This window comes from Chlamydotis macqueenii, chromosome 1 (genome assembly GCF_036417535.1).
Source record: "Chlamydotis macqueenii isolate bChlMac1 chromosome 1, bChlMac1.mat, whole genome shotgun sequence".
Lineage (NCBI taxonomy): Eukaryota > Metazoa > Chordata > Aves > Otidiformes > Otididae > Chlamydotis > Chlamydotis macqueenii.
Genome location: NC_141556.1, coordinates 44718450 through 44743497, shown reverse-complemented (window position 1 = coordinate 44743497; position 25048 = coordinate 44718450). Strand labels below are relative to the sequence as shown.

At 39.0% G+C, this 25048-nt stretch overlaps 1 protein-coding gene across 1 annotated transcript in view; it reads right to left on the bottom strand.

The window, feature by feature from the left end:
- The window catches only part of TMTC2 (transmembrane O-mannosyltransferase targeting cadherins 2), a 257441-nt gene that overhangs the window by 106499 nt on the left and 125894 nt on the right, over positions 1-25048 (bottom strand). Inside the window, exon 3 of the mRNA XM_086749874.1 lies at positions 1006-1834. Within this exon, the coding sequence (XP_086606000.1) occupies positions 1006-1834 (829 nt within the window). The remainder of the gene's footprint in view (positions 1-1005; positions 1835-25048) is intronic.

Sequence of the window (25048 nt, the reverse complement as noted above, 5' to 3'; positions counted from 1 at the left end):
TGTCAGACCAAGAAGCACACCTATGTCAGCAGATGACTTTGCATCATCAGACAATGGGCTTCTGAGCAGAGAACTGGAAAAACTGAAGCGCAGTATGTTCAGGCGCTGTCAAGTTTTTCTTTCACAGACAGGCAAAGCAATCAAGTGATCCCTTCCCACCAGTCGTGAATAACAAAGGTTTAGTCGATGCCTACATTGCACTCACAGGTGGTATTTTGACTGTTCTCCTATAAACTTGCTCGTGTGCCAGCAGCAGTACAGCCAGACAGCATGGATCCCAGCTGGATCTGCTGTATGTGCCGAAACCACAGAGCCACAGCTAAACATTGTTACTGATCCCTAAACTAGCTGGTTTACTGCCTGTTTGGATGTGGTTACGCTAGCTGTAGTCATATTTCATTATGGCATAGACATAACCTTCGAGAGAAGTAGCTGGGCAATGTTATGAATACCTGACATTTATACATTAACAGGAAGGCATGCATATTTAACAATAACTCTCTACAGTACTCGTATGCAGAAGGAACTACAGTCATTTCCTCATTTTTATTATGTAGCATTGACGCTATTTGCATCAGATTAAAAAAAAACAGCACCTCCCTGATGCTGTCCTTTACTATTTCTTATATTTTCTAGTCACAGAGAACAGAACATGCGGTGAACATATGAAAAACCTTCATTAGCATGATAGATACCAGACTCCAAACAGAAAATTACCAGGGTGGGGTCTGTTATACTAATAATGCGTCTTTAGTTTCAAAATACATAACTAAGATGAATGAAAAAGAAAGTATACTCTTAGCTTAGGGTCTCGTTTTCTCCATGTTAAAGCCAAACCTGTAACACCTAATCAAAACACAATCCTGCTTTTCTTCATCTTTTACTAATGTACATACTACTGCAACTTAAAAAGACCTCTTTAAATACAGTTGATAAAATTAGAAAATTTAAAGACAAAGACAGGTAGGAATAAATAAAGCATTAACCATAAAGGACAAAAATTACCTTTAGCAGGGTTTACTTTTATCCCTGACCTATACAGCATCTCCTCATTCTGCCAGTCCCCGTTCCTGACAACAGTCTTGAGTCCATAGAAAAGAATTAATGCAGCAGTGGAACAAAAAACCAAGTTCTTCAGAAAGCGCTTTTGGGCTTTGACATAAAGGGCCCTGACACCTACTGTAACCAGCAGGCAGAAGCCCATACTAGGAACATACAGCACACGCTCTGCTATTACAAAGCCAACATAGAAAAATAGGTTTGTGGCAGGAACGAAGGGCACTATTAACAAAGATAGAGACAGAATGACAATGTTCTCAGTTGAAGGAAGCTGCAGTTTCCGCATTTCATGCTTTTTTATACCATTCTCTTCTTTTGACGCAAAGCTTGACTTCACCTCCAGTGTTTTGTACTCCACCTCTGAGTGGCAGTTATGCCCATTAGCATTCTGCTTCCCATTCATTACAGTTTTCCCATTGCATTCTCTCTCATTGCTGGAGCCCTTCAAGCTAAAATAGGCAAGGAGGAGGAGTCCAGCATAGAAGGCCACAGTGTGGAGATTCCTCCAGTCGCTGACTGCTTTCAGAAGAGGCACAGCATCCATAGACCAGTCAAAGCTCAGGGTATCTGGGCACAGCAACAGCCAGAGATTCTTGGTTGGCAGGTAAAAGAAGGTCAACGTACGCGTGAGCAAACTGTCTGAGTCAGCTGCTGGATTGTCAGAGTTGGAAAAACTTGGGGGCTTGTTGCCCATCCAGTATAAGCGGACACCCAGCAGTGCAGTCCCCCAGGAGGTCAATAAACCAATGCTGAAGAAGAGGGTGAAATTCTTTCTCTGAAAAATACGAAAATAATAATATTTTTAAAAAATTCATCAGCATAAATCAACACCAGGTGTTTAATTCTGTAAGTTATAAACAAAAGGAAAGGAGAAATACATAATACAAATTTTTGTGGTAATGGAAATAAGCACTGTAGATCTCCATCTCTGACATCTGGATCACAAAATGCTGGAGTATGCTGCTGACCACAGACCAAAAGAATAGGCTCTTTCATTTAAGCTGTATCAAGCCTGTATCAGAGTCAAGCCTTTAGAGATCTTAGGGCTGTTAGACCTTGACTAAGACTTAGTTGTGTAACCCTTTTAAAACTCTTTATTTTAGAGGAATTTATGGAATCTTACAATGGTCCCTACATAACCTCCCAAATCCTTTCTTTGCTTCTGGCTGTGACCAAAACACCAGTGTGCCTTAACTACATTTAAAGAATGTTCCAATTCCATCTTACCAAACAAAAGTATCTTCTAAGGTATTTCACCTGTGAACTAAATAAACTATCCAAGAATGCAAGAGAGGAACACTGACACAAATTCCATGTTCAGGTCTTCCAGCTCCAACCTATTAACTACAGTGATCATTTGCAGTCTTCAGATCTGCCTACTACTGAAAGCCCCACTTCATTTTGCACCTCACATCCAAACAACACGTTCTTTTTTTTCAAGTACACCGTATTAAATAAGTGCTCTAAAACCTTTTACATCTTCATACCTATCTAAATCATAAACATGCAGCTGCTTCCACCTACCTATGTCGTCATGCTAGCAACTTGAAGAAACTCTACTTCATGGAATAACTCAACATTTAACAATTTGAGGTGCTTGTTGGGTTCCACCTCGCCGCATCTGAAAGCACTTACTCACTCAAACACTTGCAGAAACATACTTCTGTCTAAATGAGAATCAAGAAGTAAGATTTTTCTCACCTATTTCTAGGACTGATGAGCTGAAATTCTGCTCTCAATTACACGGGCACCTAAACGAAAACTGTTTTTAATTACTCTCTTTGCAGAACACTCTGTAAAAGCTTAAATATGTGTATTTTTAGATTTCAAATTCTCAGATGCCTTTTAGAAAAGAAAAACTATTTGCCAAACAACTCCAGGTACAGTGTAAGCACTTTGATAATCCTTCTCCTCATTATTACAAATAATTATTTGTCAATAATTTTTCGCTTTATTAGGTTTGTTTTTTCCATCTCATACTAAACATTCCTGGGATGGTTATTCAACGTTTCCTCAGTTATTCAGAAGCAGGACCTCAAACTGGAATGTTTTATCTTATTTCTTTCAAACAGCTCATTTTTCTCCTTTGTAGGGGGGAGTCTCCTCTTGATATCATAAAATACAGATGATTGTGGTGGTGCTCCATTTTAGGTCAATTATCAATAGTTTTCTACCATCAGGTTACTGATGTTCCGGTAACAAGACATGGCCTAGTCATCACGATTTATCCGCTTATCTCATGAGTAAATTTATTCCTTTTCACATTTCTATAGACTTTCTCCTTGTGAAGTTTAAAATATTTAATGACAGTTAGATTAATTCATTCAATTTTGAGGCAATGTGGAAAAATACAATGGAGGTATTAGTAGGGAACAAGTTTATAATAAGAATATTTATGTGTTTGTATCAGAATCATCTAAAAAAAGCTGGCACTTTTTAGACATGATGTAAAGTCTGACTCCATAGATTTCATGTGCCATATAAATTCCAGTTTGATTTATTAGCTTTTGTATATTTTTATATTCTGCAAAATCAACAATTTTTTGGTAATAAATCAATCAATACCCACATCTACACTTCATGATGAATGTATTCCCTGGGAAGCCTACTGTAACAACCTACTTTCATTTGTAAGCTGAATAATACTTTGCAACTCATCTCAGATAATGTTTCCTCCCTGCCTGCTAGGACTGTTTAAATGCTTTTAATGCTACAAAGCTCTGTAAACTGGTTATCACCGAAGCTCCCAACTAAGTTTGTATTTGGAATAAAAAGATTATTCAGATTTCATGGAGTTGCATGTATACCTTCATAGTAAAGCCTTATGTCCCTGGTTCCACTTGTCCTTTCATTACCGTCAGATTTTGCTACATGAAAATTTTTCTGCCCACCCCTCTGGCTCCATTATTTTCAAACTCATTTCCCTCAAACATACAAATAAATAACTCTCAGATACCAAATGTGACTTTTTTTGCTCTTTTTATACACCCTTCTACAGTCTCTTAAGAGGAGGCTGCTTAGATAGAAGGAGGCTGGGAAGTGGAAGATGGATTTTGGTTTTGTTCATTTGTTTGTTTGTTTTAATTAGAAATTCAGAGCAGGTCTTTGCCAGTAGGCTATATACCACTTGAAAGATTAAGACATCCCAAGTACTAAGCAAGTGAAATTTGATTAACAGATGAGAAGTGAGCTTTCATGGATTGCTTAGACTGCTTTGTTATTTTGTTAATACTTACTTAAGAACTGGAAGAAAATCTCCCTTCCCTAAAGATCTAACAATTGCGCATTTCCATTAAATGCTGAGGAAGTTCACACTGCAAAGTTATTTGACAAAACCATGCTAGAGCAGATATGCCATTCCTCGTGGATAAACGAGAAACCTGCTAAAAACTTTCAAATCTTCTTCATACATCATAAAATAGTGACAATGAAAAGCTTGTATTTTGATCCTAGCCCTTGAACATAAACAATCTGTACCTCGGAGGTAATCCATCCTCACTGCTGGAATAACTATTTGCAGCCTCCCTTTTAAGCTTAAATTTAAGATCTGTAAGGTCTGGATCCTCACACCTCCTGGTTCTATAGGGAACACAACGTATCTATACACAGTATTGTGTTCCATGCTTTAACAAAACTTTATTTAAACATTTTATACCAGTGCCAAATGAAATATCTAAGCATTCACTCGTGGAGCTCAGAAATATCCGAGTAGGTGGTTTTCCACAACAGTATATCTGTTTATTGTGCTGTACAATAGCAGTTAACTAGAGAAGGAGCTCAGGCGGATTCTTTAGCTTAATTAACTGACTATAGGAGGGGAGTGTAAATATCCTCTTGCTGCATACAAATGGTTTGCATCCTTCTCCAGACACTATTTCAGACATGGATCTTCTCAAAATATAGTAGCTTTAGATATTTTTGAAATCAACTACATATTAATTACAGTTACCAATAACCTGTGTACCACTGACATGTCATTGTGAATTTTCATATGTCAGAGGAGATTCTCTGAACTCAGTCTAAAATAAAGACTAAAACTGCCCCAACACTTAAAATTCCATCACAAAAATTCAAGATAGGATGTCCTTTTTTTTATCTTTTTTTTTCTTTTTAAATCAGATATAGATAGCACTGGCTTAGAAGAAGAATGACAAACTCATTCCTCTTTTTTCCTCTGTCAACACTCATGACTTTTGCACAGCTTTTATCCCTCTATACTAATATAGTCAGAGATAATTGGAAAGGCTTAGCTCACATTTTGGTTTTACTTTCTCCCAAGCTCTGTATAGCAAATTAAAGGAAAGAAAAAAAAACCCCAAAAAACCTGGTTAGAGTAATTTATTAAAATGAAAGAATATAATTAGTTCCCCAGTAGACTTTTACCTGCAGAGAAAGTGGTATCAAAATGAACTCTGCTCAGACGAGCACTTTCACTAGCAACTCTTCCTCTGAGCCTCCTGACAGCCTGTGCTCCTCTGACTGTGTAGGTTTAGTGTAGCACAGCAGCAGGAAGAGATCCTCTGTAATGCTCGGCAGAAAGGATTTGGATTACTATACTCATGAGTCCTAATCCAGCCCATCTGCCATATGTTTTGACACCCCCATAAATCCTCTAACCTTTCATAAGTAGTCATTTTCATCTTGGGAAAAAAATGAGCACTGATTTAGATCAGATTTAACATCTCTCCTGCCTGCTAACAGTCAAGTACCACCACTACAATTTTAGCATTTGTGACTGCAGAAACCTTTTTCATCTCCCTACCAAAATCCATCTGTATGACCCACCCACATTGCACATTTCCCTCGCATTAAATCCTAATTCCTCACTCCATTATACCGCTCTTAAATAAGGCACTGCAGCAGATTTCTTGATTGGGCAGCCCCTGCCAAAGCTCAGTCATCACCTACGTGGTATCCAAAGCATTTTCAAAAGACATTGTTCTTTTAACCTCACCTTGTCCATTTCACAAAGCAGCATTAAATAAGGCACATGGTCAAGACAGTCCAGATAACAAAATCACTGGGGCTAACCACACACAAAATGTTATTTTTAGAACTCAGGAAATGCAGAAATGAAAATGGTTAAGTCACCAGGCATTACTCACAGGAGTTTCTTTTCCAACTTACAGCTCCTTGAAAACATGTTGGCTTGAGAACTGGGGCTTCTCAAAAGTAGCAAAATGTTACCCAATTACCAGACTGACAGTATCTTTTTTTTTTTCCCCGGAGATAGGTACAGGCTCCTGGATCACAGCTCAGCTGACTTTGAGTTGAACTAAAGTTCAAAACGTACCCCCAGAAGGGACGAAGCTATTCGCCACAACCCTTGCTGGGTCGTGGTACTGACCTGGAAGCAGCCTTTACCGCTCCCTCTCCACCTGCTCAGTTTGCTCCCGCACACAAGACCCCCTAAATGAGGTTCATCCATTTTATACCAGTGATAAAACAACAGCAGGCCTTAAGGTCTGTTTTTCCTCTGAGTTGGACCTCTGTCTATAGCCTGTCCACTATTGTGACCAACTGTACGTATTAAATGACATTTACTCCTCCTGTTATGAACCCACACAATTCTTCCTCAGCAAGGAAGTCAGTGCATTCATAACACAGCTGAAGATTATGTGTACATATTTTTATTCTAATTAGCAAGTAGCATACGCTAAGCAGTCCTTATTGCTGTTGACTTGCCTTTCTAAAATTTAAATTGAGTTATAAATACTGGCATTTTAAATTGCCCAAAATCTTCTCTAAAATATTTAATCCTTTAGTATGAATCTTTAAATTAAGAAAAAAAAACAAACAAACAAAACAAAACAAATCCAGAAAAGCTATAACCTCTCAGCTGAAAAAAATGTTATAACGACTACATGGGAAAAGATAAATTGTATTAAGAACAGAAACTCTAGAAATGACTGAAGGTAGTACAAAAGCAGAAGGCCAGCCAAATGCAGCATGGCAAAGGTGATACCATGGATATCCACCCAGGGTTAGTTCACCTATCTGCAGCAGCAAGAACTTAACACAGGAGGCTAGAAGCTCACATTCCTGAACTGCCAGACTGCTCAGGAATGCTGTCCAGCGCTACTGTTACCCGCATTGCATTTAACAAGCACTGCCTCCTTCGAAAGGTTTTGCAGTTGTCCTGGTTTCGGCAGGGATGGAGTCAATTTTCCCCTCAGAAGCCGGTGTGTTTCGGATTTCGTGTGTGAAGAACGTTGATAAACTTACTGATGTTATGAGTTGTTGCTAATGAGACCAATGGCTTTCCAAGTCTCATTAATGGGCAGATGCAGGAAGCTGGGAGGGATACAGACAGAATAATTGACCTAGACTGGCCAAAGTGAGTATTCCATGCCATAAACGTCATGCTCAGTATATGGAAGTGGAAGTTGGCCAGGGTAGGACATGGCTCCCTCTCACTCCTTTCCTTGCTGCTTGGCTTTGTTTCCGTGATTGCTGTTCAGGCTGTACTGGTCACTGGGACACGGGGTGGTGAGAAATCATGCATTGTTCATTTTGTATATTTCAATATCCTTATATCCTGTTATCATTGTAATTTTCCTTTGCTATTCTACTAAACTGTCTTCATCTCAACCCTCAAGTTTTCCTTTCTTCCCAATTCTTGCCCCTATCCTGCTAGGGATGGGGAGGGTGAGCGAGAAACTGTGTGGTGATGGGGGCTAAACCACCACAGGAGTGAAGGAAGGGTGCTACACATTCTGCACTAGGCAAAATGCTGAGAGCTCACTGAACATGCAAGTATGTTCGAAGGCAGAATTAAGAGTTCAAAATAATCCTGAAGAAACAGAGAAATGTTCAGAAAAAATAATCCCATATAAAAGGCAGGGCCAACTACAACTGCTTAAAAGTACACAAGTATGAGGCGTGGAATGAATAGTTGGCTCATCTTCAGAGAAGCATCAGAGATTATCACACATCACAAGCAATGCTTAAATCATTGCTAAAAATGTAAACACTGTAGTGAGACTACAGATGAAAGCACACAGTACAAGATACAGAATCATAGAATCATACAATAGTTTGGGCTGGAGGGCACCTTCAAAGGTCTTCTAGTCCAACCCCCCTGCAAGGAGCAGGGACATCCCAGACTAGATGAGGTTGCTCAGAGCCTCATCCAACCTGGCCTTGAATGTTTCCAGGCATGGGGCATCCACCACCTCTCTGGGCAACCTGTTTCAGTGTTCCACCACCCTCATTTTAAAAAATGTTTTCCTAATATCTAATCTGAATCTACCTCCATTTTGAAACTGTTACCCCTTGTCCTACCACAACAGATCCTGCTAAGGAGCATCTCCCCGTCTTTCCTGTAGGCCCCCTTTAGGTACTGGAAGACTGCTATAAGGTCTCCCCGGAGCCTCCTCTTCTCCAGGCTGAACAGCCCCAACTCTCTCAGCCTGTCCTCACAGGAGAGGTGTTCCAGCCCTCTGATCATCTTCATGGCCCTTCTCTGGACCCTCTCCAACAGGTCCATGTCCTTCTTATGCTGGGGGCTCCAGAGCTGAATGCAGTACTTCAGTTAGGGTCCTTCCACTCTTGTCAGTACTAGTAAATACTCACATTTTTTTTCCTCTAGTTACATTAGCATCTTCTGAACATTTCTAAAATCCACCACTTACAAGCTAACACTTCCTATTTTTCTTGTCAATTGTTGTAAGTGCAAATCCATGCCATTTTCTCTAATAAACAAACCCTCGATCATATATACTAGTGGTTTGCACTCTTCATCTATCCATCAATTTAAAGGTGATTGCTGCCCATCTTTGCCCTTAAGACATTCCATCATCCTAGAGCACATTTCTTAAAACTACTGTGTATAAATGCTTCTTCAAAGTTTAAAAAAAAAAACTGCAGAGTCAATTAATTATTTCTAACCTGACCATCATAATATCAAAAACATTTTTTTTTCTTGCTACATTTCCTCTTCTGCCCTCCTTGCCTTCTCCATAAGCATCCTTCTACCCTCAGATATATGCATACATATGTTGCAAAAACAAAACACACAAAAAGACAGACATTTTGTATGGAGAGCTTTAGTGCAACATCAGACAACATAAATATTGGTTTCTATTTGCTATAAAGTAATAACGATAATTCAAGGTTTCTCGTTGGTAGAACAGTGCTGTTGATGTCAGCATTTACACCAGTTAATGGCCACAGTTCAAACTCATCCAGTGACAATGCTGACAGCTACACTGACAAAAGTTGGCACTATAATGTTTTAACTTCTTGATAACATACAAGATATGAAAAAAAGAAGTTAAGGAAAAAAGAGTAAGAGTAAGTAGTCCAACTAAGACTCTGCAAAAAGCTAACAGCACACATAAAGAGACAAAAAACATGCTTGCAATTTTTAGTACATGTTGTTATCAACATGCTAAGAAAGCCAACTAGCACATACAACCACACAACATGACAGAGCAATTCATGTAACTTCAAAGGGAACCAAGGAAAAATTTCCACTGTGTAAAACAGCACCAGTTCGCCTCTGCCGCATGCTCTACAAGGAAGCACGAGAGCCTCACAGATGGGCGGCACAGCTCAGCGCTGTACTTGAGTAACTTGATGAGTAGGCCTGCCGAGTCCCAAGGAGAAACGAAGCTTTGCCCAAGTCCTGCTGGGACGGCAACGGCTGTACCTGCTGTATAGCAGCGCTGTCCTCTCGAGTAATGAACACACCCAAAAATGAGTACCTAAGGCTGAGGCCCACCGTGTCGTTTGTATCTCCTACACTGTGTTAAGTAAATCTGACTTGACGTTGCTTCTGAACGACTCATCCTGTACAAAGTGTTAGCAACTTACTAAAGCCCTGCTCACCTGAACGCATGGATATGCATTTTTTTCTTCTAAAGGAAGTTTGTTCCGCTCTTCTGGACAACGCACAGGCATGCTTAAGAAAAAAAAGGAGGAAAGTATAAAGCGGCTTTTGCAATCCTACCTCTAAACCTACCAACAAAAATTACTCTGGCATGTTTCCTACACTAAGAAGATGGCAACAAAGGAAAATTAAAGCATAAGAGCCGGCTTAATATGCAGCAGAAGAAAAACACACACTATAAGAACATAAATAGACACATACTTTTTAACTGACTAATATGAATAGAAATAGATTTTTATGTGCAAAAATGTCATTTAATCTCACATTAAGCTTCTGGCAATGACTATCAACTTTATCAATCCAGTAGGAGGAAGTAATCAATAATCAATTTCTGTATATGGTGTATTAATAGCAAGTTGGCTCTAGTTTTGACAGAATAACCTATCTAGGTGTCATAGAAATCCATCAGCTACAAAAGTCAGTTTCTACAGTGTAAAACAAACAGCATCTAATATGGTTTTTTATTTTCCCCTTTGCCAACGGATAAATTAAGATGTTTTGTTTATTTGTACTTTTAAAATAGAGCAAAAGAACAAGCAAAGTTGTTTTGAAACTATGTTCATAATAAAGAAAATGTATTGTAAATTTGAAAACCTAATTGTAATTCTTCTAGTAAACCAAAGCTTAAACACCTACACCACTTCCAAAGAGAAACATAATATTGAAAGTCCATGTGAAATACAGAATCTGCTTATCAATTCAGAAGGCGCTTTGTATTATGAGGATTGATTCATCTAAGATCATACAAGTAGTCACTTATTTCCTTTGAAAAAAGAATATTAAAGCTTGTTTTGGTACAGATATTTTATTTTCAGATCTACTGGTTCAGCAAGATAGGGAAAAAAAAATTAAGTGACTCAGAACCTGCTCTTGTAACAAACTGAATACAAGGCTATGTTGTGAACAAAAAAAAAAATTTAGACAAAATCCCACCCATTAAATATATTTATTTGTGAGGTGATACAAGAGGGTAGCAACAAGACACTCACAAGCAGGGCAACTGTTATGCCTGAAGTCAGTACCTTTAAAAGCAGGAATAAATTTCACAGTATCAGCCATTTACTAGTCATTAATTTAAGATGCAGTGCCTGCTTATAAATAACAGCCTAGAGGACATCTCCTATGGTCTAGACGCAATCTCTGTATAATTTCTACTTATTCTATACTACACTAGCATCACATTCCAAACAATGGGAACCACAAAGAACTGGAGAAGCTAAAGGCAACGTAGCAATGACTTTCAGTCTCAGAAAGCCTTCAGAAAAGTGATTTACAGTGAGGATTACATACCTTTCAAGATTCAAAGTCACTGCCAACAGCAGCTGAAAGCTAATTCAAAGAGAATGCTAACAAATAGTAGGTCACCATCATTGATGAAAAGCTTGGTTTTCAAGTATATTGACAGGAACTCCTCTCATTCTCCTAGTCAAAACAAATACTCTGAAGCACCCCTACATGCCTCCTTTGTCATCTAACCTAGTCTTGCGTCCTATGTAGCTAACCAGGTGGCTATGAAGCACTGGCAATAAAATTCTGGAGATACGTGCTTTGACATTTGAAGAATAACACATTGGAGGAGAAAAAAAAAAACAAAACCCACCAAACAAAAAAAAAAAACTCACAACATCTTAGATAAAATATTAAACAAACAACCTTTACAAACCACTAAGCACTGAAATAGCAGAGAAGCAAGACTGAGAAAATTAACATTTTAATAACAATTTCACTTGTTCCTCTTTTTCATTAGATCAAGTTAGTTTCTTATAGAATTGGTTATGCTCAAAGACCAGTTTGAAGAAGGAAGAGTTTCCTATGTTCTATGTTAATCACTAGGTAAGTTTTTTTGTATTCATTCCCTGTTGAGTACACTAAACACAAATGGGAATGAATATCTATCCGAAAATTAATAGAGAGAACAAATTAAACTTTTTGCAGCAAATAGCACTGGCTAGCTATATAAGTAATGACTGCCCAATACCAGCAGAGTGTTGCTAAGATATCACAGGAACAGAAATGCAAAAATGTAAGAATATTTAGCCAATGATAAAAACTGCAAACACTTCAACAGAAAATATCCTCAAAAGTATGTTTGATAAAAATAATAGAATACCTTGGATAGGATACTCTCTACCTTGTTTTGCTACACATGAAATATGAAGAAGATAATAAAAAAATAAAAAAGATATGTAAAAAACTGTTAACTTTTGTACCCTTAGTCTAGCTATCTTTTAAAGCAGTATTTAAAAGGATATTTAAGCATAGTCCTTTTTAAAACATGAGCTGAGAGAAACAGAGTTAAAGGTAAAGCAATTGCTGACCAAATCTTTAATAATCCAAATAGAGAGAGATGGAAAATGATGAAGCAGAATATGAATGATAAAAGTAACGTCATATCATGGGATTGTAATTGACATGGTGACTGTCGTAGTTCAGCCCCGATCGGGACCAGACTACGCAGTCTCTCTCCCGCTCCCCCCACCCTCCGAGAGAACAGGGGGAGATGATATAAGAAAAACGGCTCAAGGTTTGAGATAAGGACGGGGAGAAATCCTTAAAGTTACCGTCACGGGCAAAACAGACTCGACTTGGGGAAAACTATTCATTTATTTTCTAAAATTAGCAGGAGAATGAGACAGGGAACAAGATAACCTCCCCCCACCCCTCCCTCTTCCCGGGCTTAACATTATCTCTACTACCTTCCCCTCCCGAGCGGCACGGGGGGGGAAAAGGGAATGGGGGTCGCGGTCAGTTCATCACGCGTTGTTTTACGCCGCTGTATCATCGTCAGGGGAAGAACTCCTCGCATTCCTCCTCTGCTCCAGCGTGGGGTCCCTCCCACGGGCCACAGTCCTCCGTGAAACTGCTCCGGCGTGGGTCATCTCTTCCACGGGGTGCAGTCCCTCTAGAACAGCTGTCCCAGCGGGCCCTCCACGGGCCACAGCCTCCTTCAGGCCTCCACCTGCTCTGGCGTGGGGTCCTCCACGAGCTGCAGGTGGATCTCTGCCCCTCCGTGGACCTCCATGGGCTGCAGGGGGACAACCCGCTCCACCATGGTCTTCACCACGAGTTGCAGAGGAATCTTGGCCAGGAGCCATATTACTCCTCCCCCTCCTTCTTCACTGACCTTGGCGTCTGCAGCCGTTCCTCACAACAGGCTGGCAGACGCCTCTCAGGATCCTTTTTACATCTTATTTACTTCTCATCTCCTCTCCACTTCTTGCAGCCGGGCCGGGCCGAGTTGGGCCCAGTCGGCTGCCCGGCGGGAGGCCAGAGGGTGAGGCCTGCAAGGCCCATGAGGCTTGCGCCTCCCCCTCTCTGCCCCCCGCTCAGCTGCTTCACATCTTCTCCCCTCTTTTTCCTGTTTTCCCCTACTTAAATACGTTATCGCAGAGGCGTTATCACGGGACATTCTGCTACCAATTGGCTCGGCCTTGGCCAGCAGCGGGTCCGCCCTAGGCCCGGCCGAGTCCACTGAACAAAGGGGAGCGACTTCTAGCAGTTTCCTACAGAAGCTACCACCTTAGGCCCCCCCTCACTAACAAAACCAGAACAGTGACTCACTACTCTCCATTAATCTAATATGAAGAAATGAGGCAGCAATCTCCTGTGAACCAATACCAAGATACTTCTCAACCAAACTATTAGGGGGTGAAGTACTTAAAAGAGGTCAATTACTGATACGGTAAGAGTTATGCTAAAGCCCCTTAATCAATTACATTAAACTTACTTGAAAGCCTGCACAGTTATCTTGTTTAGCTTAAAATAATATCTTTAATATTTCCTGCTAGGCAATGATCTGTGGTGAAATCAGATTAGCTTTTAAAACAGTCCAGCTTCTTTGACGGAAATCAAAAATATATTCTTTTAGAAGAAACTAAGAAATTTATTTTTTGTTAAATACATTCAGTACCGTTATCAAAACATTCATTTAAAATAAGTTTCTCTGCAAAGGAGGAAGAAATTAAAAGGGTGCAAATGGAAATAATTTTGCCTGCACATACTCTTCCATATTCACACACACACAAACACAGAGTCTTCCTTACTAATTCCTGTTTTGTAGGCCCACCATATTGCAAAGGTGTTTCGGGCATCGAGGATGTAAATACAAGTCTTTCCCGAGCGGGGCCCCTGTGCAAACAGCCAGCCATTATGAAACTTATTCCAGTCTCATTAATGAGTGAAGTTCGGAAGTGCAGCATTTTGGAGCCACGAAAAGATGACTTATAATGAGATATCACTCAGTGGGAAAGCCAAAGTACAGCAGTTCTCTCTCCAGGTTATCATAATAGGAAGTCACTTAATGAGTGTGAGATTTCATCGAGAATTCAAAAAAGGCAGAATTTGGAAGAGGATGTGTTACATTATGCAGACACTGACATCACTGAATGTTTCTGCTACACTAAAACTATCAAAATAAAAATCCTCAAGGTTGTTCCTATTTTGAGCTTTTGGCTTGTTCACAATAAATGCTTTCAAATGTAAAATACAGATTTGTAGAGATTAGCAAATCAACATAATTCAGTATTAGAAAAGTTAGCAAGGTCTAGTGAACTAAACTAGGTTGCTTAAGATCAAGCACTCCATAGCGCACACAAGAAAAAATTGTGCCCTGAAGCAAGATACTGGCTGCCAAAGAAGCAACAAAAGAGCAGAGAGGTATCTTACCTCAAGAAATTCAACGGAAACCTGTGGCAGTTACCTGTCTCCTTACAGCACTGCTCCCTTCAGGGGAGCACTAAGCATGCTGGTGACCCAAATTTAATTGCACACAAACCTGAGTCCTCCCCTTAATCCAGTCTAGATGAAAGCTCTATCCAGCCTCCCATAATGTTTTGGGTTTTGTTTTTTTTTTTTTAAAATTTCAGTAACCTGTGTGTCATAATCTTCATGCATAAATTGGGCAAATAAGGGCTTTGCATGTTAGACATCAATCGCTTAGCTTTCAGATTTCATTACTGAGTTTGCTAAAGAAGGATGGCAGTGGGAAGACGACAACAGAGCAGAGTATGCCAGATGCCTTAAAACCAAAATGCAGGCGTAACTGGACTCAAATCATATTTATTGTCTAACGAGTAACTGTAACGAGACTGTGGCTTCTTCAAAATATGAGAATTTAGACAGCAGTGCTACTTTAGGAACTTTTATTTGTTTTCTTATGGTTTTCAGGGTGATCATTTCCTTGCACAAAGTGAAGTTGTGTCAGCTCAATGGAGGGACAGCATATGGGGGTGGAAAGCTGAAGGAATTGGTGTGACTTTGTTAAGCTGTGACTGCTACCAAAGACGCCTATCAAACCATGACTTTCAATAATATCACTAGGACAGCTGCACTCTTGACATGCATTGTAGCAAAAAACACACACATCCCTGCTTCTTCAGCAAACTGAGACTTGTAATGGTAATACATGAGAGCAGTCACAACTATTATATGTTAAGTAGTAACACTTCATTTTTCTAAGTCTTGAAAAAAACCAAAAGTTCCACTAAACATAAGATACATAAGTTACCTTAAGACAAGAAGTCTTTGAGTCATCATGCACAAAGAAGGATTACACAGTCACAAAATTCCCTTCCGTCTGGCAGTCTTAGGAATGTCCATTCTACACAAGCTGCTTGTTTTAAAGGTCTGTACATAAGTTACTCAGATGTCATGCTAGTAAAGGTCTAAACTCCTTAGTCTTGCAGAAATCTGTGTGATATATTTCCCTATCCTTTGGAAGTATGCACATCTTCAGCTCTTTGATAATCTTCAGATAGTAAGATGAATTTCAGTGCTAGTGTTTTGTCTGTGCTGCAAACCATCTGCCCCACTCACAGAATCCACCATCACCTCATCATTCTCCTGTCAAAAGTAACTTAAGACTTCTTGTTAAACCTCCATTTCTCTCTCATGGATGGAATAGCTATCCTCAAATAGCTCAGAAAAGTGGAGATTCTTCCAAAGTTTTGCTAGAAGTACTATGACAAAATGCACCTGATACCACATCAAGATGCATCTTCTGTCACCGGTTCTGACACAGATATGCTGAATTATATTAAGCAGACTGCTTAACCACCTTTTGTCCCCTTTTGCTCTAACACTTCCCTACTGCCTCTAAATTCAGATGTTATATTTGTAAAAACAGCAGGAATTTGTAATGATGTTTTATATGGTGCATAAGAAGGTCCTGCTCCCTCACAAGGGTCAATTATACAAATAATTAAGCACTACAGACAGTAGTGACCTCTTACTATGAAATCTGGAAATTTTCTTCTGCTGCACATATATTTAATGTAAATAATAGCTTTCAATAACTTTATTTTCACCTTTCTTCACCCTTAACTTGTTTTACTGTTTGCTTCTGTCTCATACTACACTGAAATGCAACGATGCCTTTGGAAAGGGTGGTGTCCAACTTTATGCCTAATGTCTTGTAAAATCAAATAAGAGCCAACCCTGCGTCCTGGAAAGCCCAAGTACAATATCATCTATCACTTATTCTGCCAGAATTTTATGATTTAAATATTCAAGTAGAAAGATATAGAGTAAGTGCAGCTAAATTGAAGCTATAGCCTTTAGCTGACAATTTCAGCTACTACTCTACTACAAATAAATTGATTTCAAAGAATCAATTTTGAACCATCATCAGTTACCCTGTTTGTCAGAATCTCACTACAAAAAAAAAGCAGAAGACTTATTGTTCTTACATATAAGTGAGGTGAGGTATGAAAGGAGAGACAGCATCTTTTGTTGGAGCAAGAAGCACAGCTAGAAAAACCTCCATGTTATAATTGGAAAAAAATAGGCCAAAACTGGACAGCTAGTCTAATAAAGAAAAATTACTCCCTTCTAATAAAGTTTGCTATATTTTTTACCATCACAGTGACAATTATACTAGTGCCGTTTGCTATTAAGGAAGAAAAATGTCTAGAGAATCGAAAGTAATTTCAGCTACCAAAAAAGTCTCTTCATCATTGCATAGTTTTCAGGTAAAATGTGCAAAGCAGAAATGAGGCTTTTAGCACAATACAACTGGAAGACACTATATAGGAGTTTGCTCTCTTAACACACAGCACTCCTGTCAAATTCTTCCTCACACAGGAATGGCCAAAATAATCTCAAAATTCTCTTTCCTTTAAAATAATGTTGAACCGAGACATTTCAGAACAGTTGTTTAATGAGGGGAAGACATGGAGCAAAAAACTAGAAATATTATGGGAATTGAAGGAAATCTCACAAGTAAGAGCAATTAGTAATTTAAAAGAGAGAAACAAAGATCAAGAAAACCAAGAAAAACCAAGAGAAGAAAGGAGTGACACCACAGACATAAAGGAGAATAGTAATGGGTTAAAATAAGAAGAAATTCAAGTTCTTATCCGTTCCCAAAGAGAAAAGTATGAATTTGAAAAAAAAAAAAATGGGGGTGGAGCAGAAGAGTACACAAAAATCTTCAATAGTAGAACTATTCAAAATAAACCACAAAGCAAAGGAAATGATACTGAAAAAATCTGAACCTCCACCTACTGAGCTATAAACCTGCGCAGTCAGTAAAAAAAAAAAAACAAACAGTTCCAGAGGAGACTACAGGAGATCTAGGATGAAAAAAGAGTTAAACGGGACTACTACAACTTGTACTGAAGAGCCAAGGCTCCTAGCCAACAGTGCATATATTATTTTTTTTAAGATGTTTACATATATACACACACACACACACACACTTCCATCCATGGATGGAGCAGACACTGTGGCACACACACCCTTTGGCAACTCAAGGGTTTATAGCCTGTTCTTTTTTTTTCCAATTGCCTAATGAGGACATGACTAATTTCCATGTAATGAATTCTAAACTTCCTTTTTCTCATAGAATTCTGGCTCAGGAGGAATCAGCACGGCAGGCTACCCAGGATTTTTTAGCATTATGCATCCTGAGATGTCACAGAAGGGGACTGACCACGCTCAATTGATTTTCAAGACAGCAACTAGGCTGCAAAATGTCAGAAGCCGTTAATCATTTACACACTTCTCAACTTTGCCAATCAATGCAGCAAATACATTTCTTGACCTTGCTTCAAGAAAAAACGAGCATAACCTTTAAAGCCTAGGAGTACTCACACATTATGGATTTATCTGGCTAGCCATATTCATTTCAGTGATGAAAAATTTTACTGAAAAGGCTAACATTTTTAAATTACATGCCTCTAAGTTTCATTAAAATTCCTTCTTATCTGCACAAGAACATAAAAATCATCAATCAAAATACATGCAGGTACAGAAATTACAACTGTCAAATTTTTCAGGAGTCTCTCTGAAGGGACTTTGGCATTTTTTCAGTTATTAAAATTTACATCTTCGACAATTCATATATCTAAACAGGAACTAAATTGTAAAGACTACTCTAGTGGTATTTGTACTTGTCCGAAACAAACTGTTTCAGTACTGCTAGGCTGTTTTTCCGAGGTGATTTCTGAGATTCATGTTTCTAACACTAAAATGATGAAAATTATAAAAACATCACAATGTTAGAAATTCCAATGATTCAATTCTTAATCACCTTCCAGCTTGGAAGCATCAACATCTTAAACATTTGAAAGCGAAAAGTCTTAAGCATGGACTCCACGGAAACCAAACTCTGGGCAAAGTTACGTCTAGGCTAGTCTCTAAAAAATGCCAAATTCTGCTTTCTTAGAAACCTTACTCCAGTCTCAAATTCTCTAATAGAAGAATCAGGCAGTTGGATCTTATTTTAGAAAACAATGTATTTTCCTTCCTTTTTCTTAGTGCCTTTTCAGAATCACAGAGATGGCCCTTCTTCTCAAAAGAAAATTAGAATTTCTACATTTCAATCTGTATTTGTTACAACAGACCCCAGACTGTACAGAAATCATCTTCTTAAGACTGTCGTTTCCTTCTCTCAAAGCTAATTGACTCTGCATGCAATGCAATGATTAGGTTCCCACAGCTGACAACAATGAGCATGAATAAGCATGACTCAAATCCTTTGTTTTGGAGGAGATCTGAGCTTTGGTATCTCATTGGATAAGTAATTAATTTGGTATCTATTTGAGCACATACTCATAACATAGCTCATAGCGCATACAGCAGCCCTGGTGTGCTAAAGCACAAGCAGGATGAAGCACCAAAATCCTGACGGCGCAGAAGTAAAGGTGGGTGGTATATACAGATCTGGATAGGCTTTGCAAGGGCTCTGCACACACACGTTAGCGTATGCCTAAAAGCAGCTGCTGAAGGACTTAAGGATGGTGTCTAGGGACCCTGTTCAACTGCAGGTAACAGATGAAAAGGACCTGAAGACCCAGCTTTTGGACTTTGGCAAATGTGATAGTTTATAATCAACTGTGCCCCTACCTGCTCTGCATCTTGGCCTAAATGCTTGTGTGAAAGGTTTAGATACTTTACACATACTGCAAGTATAAATGAAGTGGGGTTTGAACCAACAGTTTAATTATGAAGAACATCTCTTGCTGCCTGCAAGACCTCCTTCTCACAAGAACATCAACCTCACTCCTGTCAAACCCACAGCTAGCCTTTGAATCTTATCACAGAAATAACTGGAAAGCTAGAAAATCCACTTCATTTTAATTATTGTTATTTGCTTTCTGAAATCCCAGATTAAAAAGGTTTACATTCTTCAGCACTGGCCAAAACCATGAGGACTATGTATATTGGTCTGTTTGTTTTTTTTCTCCTATGAAAGTTGAGATTCTCACTGGGACAGATGTTACAAGTGTATAATTTGTTGCTCACAGTTTACAGTATATGTATGCTTTTCTAAAGGGCTGTGGCTTGTCAGAAGAGCAGTGGGCTGACTGCTTGCCTTACCAGGCAGCTACACGCTGGTTCAAACAGGATGTTGGGAAGGAGGTGCTCAGAGAGCACCAAACGGAGAAATACTGCAACAGTGCAGGGGTCAACAGGGAAAGCGATGGGAAGCAATGAGCCACGAGGATGAGAACAGGAAACTTGAGAAAAACAGGGAATCAAGTCTCAGAGACAACAGGCAGACTTTTCTAGAGACCTACAGGAGACAACAAAGATCCATCTAAACAAGGGAAAAATAAGAGGCCTTGCTCTTGCAAGGACAAAACTTGCTTTCAAATGTGACTATTTGAGTACCCATCACCCAGCAAATCTGTTCTCTCTCCTGTGAGATTCTGATTTATTTTAATATTTGTATCCCAAAAAAAGTCTGTAAAAGTTTTAAAGATTCTTGGTATATTCTCTTTAAGGAAGAAGTCCAGACAGGATGTCTCTCAGCTCTTTCTGAGATGGCCTCATCAGCCTAAGACATAAGGCTTAAAATGCTGAGAAAGCTGACACATCAATTGGAACTGCACAAGGTGTCTTCTTGGAAGTACTGTCAATAAACTATTCTTTGCATACTGAGGTTCGCCCTTGCTCTAACTAATATCATTGATCCTGACAGAAAGAAAACTTAACAAATAAAAGGGCAATTTCTGTTTGCATAACCTTTGATTTTCCAAATGGAGAAAGATTAACCAGTATATAGTATTTTGCAACTAACAACAAAAACCTAGCATCTCCCGAAGGTCAGGAGCAAAACCAACCTAGGAGGAAATTCGTCTCCAAACCAGGTAGAGAAGAGATTAAAAAGACAGCTCAGAAAGCTGAGCTCTCTTTGCCTGGGATCTAAGCTAGGGTATAGTCCTGGAGGAGTTTCCTTCAGTCTAGGGCTTCAACTCAAGTGTGTAGGATGTTAAGAGCATTTGCTCATTACCTGCCACCTCCCCACCAGGTTAGGTTGTTGCTTTTTAACCATTTCCTTTGAGGACAGGAACGTGATAACCAATTTGGCTGTGTAGAATCCAACTTCACAAGAAAAAAAATAATAATACAACTAGAAAGATCTCTAAGTAAATGCCTGTTTACAAGTGGTTCAGCATATCAGAGGATTAGTTCTAAAAACGCAAGAGTGACAACATTGGCAGCTCATTGAGGAGGTAGGTGAGGAGACAGCAGAAATGTGCATTGAGGTTCTTTAAGTCACTGTGGATGAGTACAGAATAATGCAGGACATCTAAGGATTTTGCACAAAGTTATTTCCTGGAGAGGAAAAGAGATGAGGAAAAAGCGCCTGAACTTTGCTTTTTGAATGCTACAATTTGTTCTTTTTTACCCTGAAGCTATCTGAAAGCAGTATTTTATGCCAATTCACCTGTCTTTCGACTATTTCCTAATCATTTACAAAGCCAGGCAGCAGTGGATCCCCAGCAGGGTAGTATCTAACCTTTCCTCATGATGCAGCTAGTATTGCTGGAACATTTGCTAACTTATCAGGCAGTAATTCTTCTCTGTTACCCCACAATTGCAATTCATGCAGAATTTGTATTTTAAAATGTCATTAATGCTAAGCATGCTGTCCTATAGCTGTAGCCTGGAAAAGGTTATTTTCCAGATGAGTGAGAAAGAAAAGGGTATACTTTGTATGTTAAAATATGGACTTTCAAATTGTGAAAATAAATTTAAAACCCCAAATTTAATATGGATAGCAAAAATTCCAGTATTGTTTATCTCATGTTGTCTTTCTGTGACAATATAGTTAGTCGACATGAAAAGGCTGGAAGCAATTGGAAGTATGCTTAAAAAAAAAAAAAACTAACCGTACAGTTGGAGACATAACCATACATATTTATGTATGGTTAGGAAAAGAAGCAGCTAAGAGATACTTCATTCCTAAAATTTCATTTAACAAAGATTATGCTCCAAACAATTCACTTCAATACAGCAGCACAAGTGTGTTTCAGTGCCATCTAGCTAACGCTCAAGGTAACTTGCATCACTACAGAGATTTTTTTTCCCTGCAAATATCCTTTCTTCGATAAAAAACAAATGGAAAAGTGGCACATTAGCTTCATCAGTGTGTTGAAGCATAAAAACTTGGGCTGCTCTTGAAATACTTGAGCTTTGATGAATTTACGTAAGGAATGTTAAAAACGTAACCCCAAAACCCTTTATGCTGTGACTGAATTCTTGATCTGGACAGATACACATGACTGAGTACTTTAAATACTGCTCTTTCAAGTATAAACATATCAGGTGTCATTATGTTGAACCATTCTGTTCAATTATTTTGTGCCACACATTATTGGAAGGGTTGAGACAAAGTAAGAAAAAAAAGGAAGAGCAAAGAAGGAAGACCATTTCAGCTTGTTTTAATAAATGGAAAGAGTACTGATGTCTAAATAAAAGAATTTGTAAGAGCAAGTGAAGAACATATTTTGAAGCCTGGAACACTACGCATTAAATCCTCTGAAACTTCATTTTGCCTTCTCCTAGAATGTGTTTCCAGATAATAAAAGACATTTTCAGTCCTGACTATGTCACTGTGACTATGTTACCACCAATTGAAAATGTGCAAGCTCTTTCTGAACTTTAATCAAAATTCTCTAGATTAAAAATAATTTGACAGTCTAAGACTTCTCCCTCCAGCCCGGAACAGATGGGAGGAAAAATGGTTTCTTTTGACTCAGCAATGTGATTTTATATCCTCTAAAAACCATAATTCAATCATAATGGCCCAGCTTTAAATCCTTCTGCCTTTAAAGTATATCATTCAAACCTCTTCAAAACTATCTGAACAGCCAGTATATACCTACTAAGTCATACCATTGAAAATCTCAGAAAAGAATAAACATAGAACCAAAATCATGCTTGTTTTCCTTTACACAGTAACTGTATTTTGGATTGCAGATTTTGAGAGTACGCAAACTGAATATCCTTAGGGGAAAAAAAAAAAAAAACAAAACCACAAACACAAACAACACACCAGCAATCCCAAAACTCAGCTTATCAAGAAAAAAAAAAAAAAAAACCCAAGAGGTTGCAAAAGCACAAAGTTGAAGGTTGTGGAACACTGTACCAAAGTCAAATGCAGCTACTAGATAATTCTGCAATGAAGTTACTCTTTACTTCTCCTGCTATATAATCTTTCACTATTTAAAGTCCCTGTGTTCTTTTTTTTTTTTTTTTTTTTGCTAACATTTAACTAATTCCCCTCCACATAGCTAGTAAAACATCTTATCAATAGTTTAACAGTCAAGTTTCGCAAAATGCATTGCAAAACATTTCAGGAAGATTATTCTGAACAATAGGAAATGTCACTGAACAAAACATGGATGAGATTAAAACATGGTACAGGAACTTTCTCCTGAGAACAGTTGTGTTTTCTCCAGTTGAGCAGAAGCATCAGCCAGCAGCTTGCTCCAGCAAACCCCGCTTTCCCTTCCTGCCCTCCCACATCAGCTCCAGCTCTTCCTCCCTTGCCCACCTTGACTCTCACTAGGATACAGATCACTCTTCTCTCAGCACCCTTCCCACCAGCTGTTCCACCCAAGAACTCCCTCTTCAGCAGCTGGCTTGGATATCTCTTTTGGTTGCAGATCAGTAGAATCATAGAATCTTTAAGGTTGGAAAAGACCTCCAAGATCTAGTCCAACCATTAATCCAACACCACCATGCCTACTAAACCATGTCCTGAAGTACCACATCTACACATTTTTTGAACACCTCCAGGGACAGTGACATCACTTCCTTAGGTAGCCTGTTCCAGTGCCGGATGACTCTTTCAGTAATGAAATTTTTCCTAATATCCAATCTAAACCTCCCCTGCCGTAACTTAAGGCCAGTAGGGAGTAAGGGAAGAGCAGGGCAGTAGTAAGAAAGATAAGGCAGAAGGGGCTCTGCAAGGCACCTGTGCAACAGTGAAACAATACTGCATGAAGTGAACCTGAAGAAAAATGAGCTGGTAAGTGGACTAAAGATGAGGTGTTCAGAGCAGTGACATTTTTGATAGACTATCCTTGTTCAGACTGGAGAAAAATTTCAGATACTGAAGGCACAGGGAGCACGCTTATACAATGAATTGGCAGGGGCTCAGCTGGATGCACTGCTAAAATAACTATTTAAGCACTTTCCCATCCTACTGGACGTACGGAATCACAGAATAGTTTGGGTTAGAAGGGACCTTTAAAGGTCATCTAGTCCAACCTCCCCTGCAATAAAAGCAGGGACATCTTCAACTAGGTATAGACAATCTCCACACCACAAAGAGATTGCATAAATTTTCACAGATTTAGGGGTTTTCAGTGTTTTTGGTTTGCTTTTGTTTTGTGAGGTTTTTTTTTACCACTACAATGGTAAATTTATTTGGCTGAATAAATCAATCGTTCTTCAGATGACCATGACAGTTTCCAACTGACAATAACCACCAGCTTACACAAACTAATCTCCTTTACTGAATTAACCACCTTCATTGCTTCATTAACATTAACTGCTTAGGGATAAGCCTGAAAGTTTCCAGCAGAGTCTAAAGAGGGTTAAAACAGCTTTGAGAAATCCAAGCTTAGCTCTTGTGGAAGATAACAAATGAAGAATGAAGATCTCTACTTGGAGATATTTTGTGGTTGGCTAATCATCTTTATGTTATCCAAAGTCAAGAACTTCCTCTAAGCCTTCACCAGTTTGTGTGTCTGAACTGTAAACAGACTGATAAATAAAAGACACTACTGAATAAACCTAACTGCTGTTTTCACAGCCATGATCACATACGTTTTCAATAATCCCACCTATTAAAAAAAAAAGGAGATATTAGAGAATGTGAGCAACTGAAAAATCAGAGCAGTTTCAATCATTTACGCAAACATGTAAATGATCTGAAATTCCTGCCTTGTTCTTCCACTGTATCTAGAAGCCACCGGACACTAAAGAACATCAAGAGCAAACTGGGTACAGTTAACGTGTGTTTGATAGGCAAACATCAAAGTTACTGAATGTCTACAAGAGTTATACTTTGTAAGGCAGCATCTCTCCTCTCCATGACCAGTCAGCTGTTCTGACAGGCCAAGATCTCTGGGACAGCAATGAGTCCACCTATACACCTAGACAGAGATCTGCACATTGTGCTTGGTCATGGTGTGATGCTCATAAACAAAGTTCAAATAGGAATATGAGCCTGGAAAGTGTAATATATACATCTCTGGGAACTTAAAGTCTGCTTTAGGAATCAGCTCAGTTCTTCTTACTTTCTCATGTCCACCTTAGATGCTACTTCATACCGTCACTCAGGCAACTGGAAATAGC